The sequence below is a fragment of the Glycine soja genome, chromosome 4 (genome assembly GCF_004193775.1).
Source record: "Glycine soja cultivar W05 chromosome 4, ASM419377v2, whole genome shotgun sequence".
Taxonomy (NCBI): Eukaryota; Viridiplantae; Streptophyta; class Magnoliopsida; order Fabales; family Fabaceae; genus Glycine; species Glycine soja.
The window spans coordinates 44,277,718-44,283,901 of NC_041005.1; the positions used below are offsets into that span (position 1 = coordinate 44,277,718).

The following is a 6,184-nucleotide window of genomic DNA, read 5'->3' on the forward strand; positions in this document are numbered from 1 at the left end:
TTGAACTACATGGTTCTGTCCTCTCAAGAATCATCAACAGTTGCTTTGATATCAATTGTTGGAGAACCAAGGAGAATAAATACTATAGAGATTTACACTAATAAATCATAACCAACCATATAAGTAAACTTGACATCATACTTTAACCCAAAACCTTAAGGCTCAAATTTATGGGTCTTATATTCACTTATATGGTATTCAACTTTCTCATTCTTACATAATGTGAAACTTTATCTCGCACTTGTACTCCAACACTCTTTTAAATATATTACTAGGTAAACTTTATTGAAAATCATAAAAATTTGCAAGTCTCATTTCTCATTTTATAAAATTTATTCATAATTTTATAATTTAAAATAAAATTTAATTAATAAAAAAATATGTTAAAAAATATGTTACTAACCCTCCTTGCAAGAAGCATAAGTCAAAGGAGGAAAAAATAGGATGACAAAATTACCTTCTTAATAAAGTAGTGGTTGCTTTAGTTGATACATAAACAATTATTTCTCGTGTTGTACACAATTTCAGTTTTTACCATAACTTCTACACAGTAGGTTAAGGGGGAACCTTGCATCTAACCCAAGAAAAGCAAGAGTGGAGAATTCATGGTAAAAATAGAAGATACATTTGGCAATTAATAATTTATATCCTTACCGATAGCAATCAAAATAATTGACTGAAGGAACACATACTTTTAGCCTCTTCTTACTCAAAAGAGCTCATTAAAACGGAAGAGAATAATTGTATTCGTTAAATTAAACAAACTTTTCTTCCCATGGGATCGAATATAATACAATTCTTCAAGTCACACAACTAAGAAGCATGCATCTATTGCTTGACAAGTAGCATATCTATTGCTAAACTTTGCAAGCACCAAATTTATGGCGAGCATTGCATTTGGGGAGGCACCCCAGAATTGTGTTACTACTAGTAGGACTCGGTTTGTAAGTTGAGAAAAACTCTGGATCCTGCTGAAGTGATTCGGTGTAGTACTCCAAAATGGACACTATCTCATCAAAATGAGGCCTTTTATCCGGGTTGCTTGACCAGCATCTATTGATGAGATCACTAAATGCCCATGGACACTTAGAAGGCAATGGAGGTCTTGCATTCTACACAAGAATCAAAATCCATCAAATTGAGTTTGAAAATAAAATTATATAAAACCCCACTTTACTTTTCAAATGTGAATCAAGAAGAGAAACACTCATAGTTATAAAACCCATAAAGCTAACAAAACTAATATAGTAAATAGTATATGTACTAATAATGTAAAAATACTTCATATGGTTATTCAATCATAAATAAACATATATCATGAATTTGTTGACTTATATATCAACTACATTTAAAGTCATATACAACATAATTATTGGTTTTGAATGACTACGTCCCATAAGCTAAATAGTTTTATATTGTCAATCATGATTTTTATTTTTAAAGTAGTAATTATAAAAATTAATAAACTTACCATATATGATAGTTTGTGATTGAATAATATAATTTTTTTTTACATCATCAAAATGTAAACTAATTACTCTATAATTTAGATTGAGCGTCCACAGAAATTAATCTCAAATAAATATATGAAACATTTCCAAAACATATATGAAGCCATATTGCTGAGTTTCACAAGTCCCATCCATGGAAACATACCTATGGCAAAATAGAAACATAAACCGCCTTTAGTTAATGGCATATATATTTTAGAATTTAATATTTTTTACAAGTTTAGATTCAAAGTATATCTCTTGGATATTGTAGCATGTGCAAAGACAATGAACGGGAAAAGTTAGATTGGACTATGTATATAGTTCTTGCATCTCTCTGATTGATTGGAAGCAATATCAAAAAGGAGAGATAAAAAAAAAAAAAAAAGCTTCTCTTTCAATTAGTGATTCAATTATATGGCACCTTGTTCTGATGTGCTGTGCATGTGACAGGGAAGCAGGGGTGGTAGCAATCATTGATTTTCATAAATAATGTTATATCATAATACCATATCTTATAAATGTTGGAAAAGTAACCATCATCTATATATGTCAGGCCAAAAAATAAAGAAACCTCTAAAAAATTTTTTATCGTAATTCAATGTTGTTAGTGAGGTGCCTAGCTTGGATAAGCAAGTCTATCATAATCAAAACACAACCACATGCTGTGTAAAGATCATAGACAGAGAATAATTGTTGCCCACAACGCCAACACGCTTGAGAAAGATTCGGGGCACATTAACCATCAAAATGGGTTACATAGTCAAGTGCATGCATAGAGACATAGTAGTATAGTAGTATTAAAGTAGATAATGAAAACGAACATACAAACATGTGTATGCATATGATATAACGATGTATATTAAAATATTTAATTTTGACACTGTAAAAAATAGTAGCCAAAGTAGTTCATGAACATACTCAACATAGTGGGTTGAAATTATAAAATGAAAGGGTGTGAGGAACAATAATAACAACATTACATATATAATTATGCAAGCCCATGTTTCCATCTACGTGTAAACAAATAATACAAAAGCAAACTGTTCCTGTTAACAAAAGGATCGGTATGAAAACAACTTTAGAATAGAGAATGAAATTGATCTTCGATAGTACTATTATAATGCTACACTGACAAAATCCACTTTGATGAACTGACATTTCATCTCTTCCTGATCTCTTTTCTTTGTTGGAGTTCTTATCTCCAACATCATACATAAAATCTACTAAATGAAGAGTGTTACCAACACATTTTCTAATATTTTCTTTCTAACATACTCTCTTATTAGTTAAAATTCATATAGGTCCTACTAGTTTGAAAATGAGACCACCAAATAGGAAATGTGACCCACATAATTAATAGGACCCACATGAATTTCAGTCAATATGAAAAGGTCTCTCAGAACGATAATGTTTGAGGGTGTGTTAGCAGTATTTTTCTTTACAAGATATTTGATTTGGCATTCAGTTGTTTTCACCTTTAACAAAGATATACAACATCCCTTGATTTCATAGATCTGTTAATCACAGTGTAACTGTAACTTTCGGAAGTACTTCTTATGCTATTCAGATTTATGTATGAATTTAGTGATATCTATATGTCTAGAGTAACTAGTTCAATTATTTAATAAAGCAACTATTGTACTACTAACAAATATAACAATAGAGATGCAAGGCAATTTTATGCAGACTGAGCATGTGCATACCACCAATTTTTGAGGTAAATATGTAGATTAGTCACGAGATATGCAAGCAATGAGCACTTAATTTTCTTCATAAAATACAATAAGAGTAAGAGTCAAACAATTTAAGTAAATTCTGATCCAAACCTTGTGCGAAACTGCATATGCTGCCTGCTCTGGTGTCATGTTGTCGAATGGAGTCTTTCCTGTCAAAAGCTCCCACAGAACTATGCCAAAACTATACACATCTACTTTCTTGGTATGATGCTTTTCTTTGATCATTTCGGGCGCCATCCAACGGTAAGTTCCGGTGAATCCTTTTGCACTGCCACACTGAGATTCTAAGCATGAGATACCAAAATCTGCTACTTTTACACACATATCTTCCCCCAGAAGAAGATTCTCTGATTTGAGATCCCTATGAAGAATCCCTTGAGAATGAAGATATTTCATCCCCCGCGCAATGTCGAGGGCTAACTTCAGAACAAGTTTGAGTGGAAGTATATTTGGTTGTTGGTGATGCAGGAATTTTCCCAGAGAACCTCCAGCCAAATATTCAGTAATTATGCAAAACACAGGAGGTTTCTTGCAAGCAGCAATAAACTGCATGATCAATAAAAGTCAATAGTTCCTGAGAAATGGTTAATTTCTCTAATATTCAGCAGCATAAATTTTACATTGAAAACATTCTCTTTTCTTTAAAAATGGTAAATCTCAGCATTAAAAGCTTTTAGTTCTTGTGTATTAATTAGGTCAGATTGCCATATTATATCAACTTTCAAGAGAAAGAATTAACCAAATAAAACACTTGCCTCTCAGAGCTCCTAAAACTCAATACTTGATAAAAAAAAAAAAAAAAAACAACGACATCCACAAGACACTGGAATGACTGGGGTGAGAGGGTGTCATAAAATGACATGCTAAAGAAATAGCCTAAATTAAGGACAAATCTCAGCTCTTATGTTCAGTTTCAACTTTTCAACAAATGGAATAGAATGATACACTTGAGGCATTGGAAGCACCTTCGTCAATTTTAATTTCATATGCACAAGCCTCTTGCACCACTTTTCCAACTAATCTATTTGCCAACCAAAGCATCAAATGTAGAAAATTCGTATTTTAATCCATAACTTCATTTTGCAGATAATTGTTTCCTTTTTGGTCTTCCTAGTTCCTTCACCAAATTTCACAATACCTTGTCAGAATTGCAAGACAAAAACAACCTTACCACTGAACCATCAAAAAGTTTAAAGAGGGTAAAGAAGCTATCCTCAAAAGGTGAAGAATATATGGTAATTGGATATTTAGACTAAGAGTATCAAGGTCAGGATCTTTCACACAAAAACTAGTAATATAGATTCCTATTAACGTTAGCAAGAGAATCATCTCTCATATTCCATGCCAATAATACTTAATTAACAAGGCAGATACAAGAACAGAACAATGAATCATGGAAAAAACAGTTTTTTTTTTTAATCCAAGATATTTCTAGGGGAAAGCTAAGGACAAATTCTTCGAGCTAATGACATCTCTATGATAAATGTTATTTCATACACACCAACCTTAAGATCAAACCTCTGACCACATGCTTAAGAACCATAATTATCAATCAACTACATCACACCATGTTCGTACAAAACACAAAATTGAAGAAAGAAAAAACTTACAGTAATGATATTTGGGTGGCCTAATCTGAGGAGCAAGGACACCTCAGAAGCGAATTGCTTCTCAAGAAAAGCAGCCAAGTCCTCATCCTCCTCAGGTTGACTAATCAGCTTAATTGCCACATCCTTCTGCTTGTAAACCCCTCTATAGATTCTGCTGTGCCTTCCAGAGGCAAATTTGGATCCAATGAGCAACTGAGACATATCTGCACTCCATTCCTCTTCTCCTTCACCCTTTATCTCAGCCCCTGGTGACACCAAATACTTAGACCATGACACTGCACGGTTATACTCCCCAAGCGAAAGCCTTCTCCCCAACTTGTTGCCACTGTTGGAAATTTGCTTGTGCCACTTCAAGTTCTTCATGTGGCTCACACTTGAAGCCTCTCAAAACCATCAAAGTTCAACCTTTTTGCCCAAACTCTTGCACCCCAAATGCAGATCCAACCAGGGCCTAGAGGGTTAAACAAATGCACCAATTCGCAGAATACCCAAACGAGAAGAAGGTTGTTTTCATTGCTTAGGTGGTTAGTGAGGTAACTACATTATAAATATTTTGCATCATTCGGTCTCCCCCCTTTTGCATATAGAAGCTGAAAACAAGAGGAAGAAAAACCAGGACCATGGATCGAGAAGAAGCTAGCTCACGACCCTTTACGGGTTTCGGTGAAAAGAACAAATTTTTAACAAGAGGTGCCGCAGAGAGAAAGAGAGATTGATAAGTTTTGTTGATTTCCAACTTCCAATCAAGTGCCTGCAGCAAGTGTGAGAGAGAGAGAGAGAAATAGTTATAGTAGGTAGTAACGAGACAAATGAAGGTTGGTCCAGTGATAAAAATAGAATTGGTAAAAATAGAACTGATATTCATATCATGTAATAAAGTTAGTTTAAATCTTACCTGTTAATCAAAAATTTGTAAATAAATAATTTGTAAATACTTTTGAATTAAATCTTGAGATCTGTTAAGATCTTAATAAACTCTCAAACTCAACTTGAACTTTTTTTTTTAAAAAAAAAGTAAATAATAGTACCAAGTAAATGTGATAATTAATAAATAAGTATACTTTCTTAAACACATAATTTATGATTTTAAATTACAATTTGCATATGTAAATGTAGTTGTAACATAAAGGATTTTTAACTCACCAAACTTATATCATGACTGCAACAACAATTATATCAGCCGCATTTTCTATAATTTTGTTGTAATATCATAGATCGCGACAAAACTGTAACTGCATCAACTGCAAAACCATGATGTGCTTAGATATTTTATTTTTTATTTATATGTTAAAAAATAATTCATTAAAAAAAATCAATTTTTTTTAATGAATCTCAATATTACAAA

At 32.6% G+C, this 6,184-nt stretch overlaps 1 protein-coding gene across 1 annotated transcript; it reads right to left on the reverse strand.

The window, feature by feature from the left end:
• Positions 1 to 602: 602 nt before the first annotated feature.
• Positions 603 to 5,618, reverse strand: LOC114409817 (serine/threonine/tyrosine-protein kinase HT1-like). The gene is made up of 3 exons (XM_028373441.1): positions 4,840 to 5,618; positions 3,320 to 3,775; positions 603 to 1,112 (listed from the first exon to the last, which is right to left on the reverse strand). Exons 1-3 carry the CDS (start codon positions 5,200 to 5,202, stop codon positions 858 to 860), a joined length of 1,074 nt encoding a protein of 357 aa, XP_028229242.1. The 5' UTR covers positions 5,203 to 5,618; the 3' UTR covers positions 603 to 857.
• Positions 5,619 to 6,184: the final 566 nt, after the last annotated feature.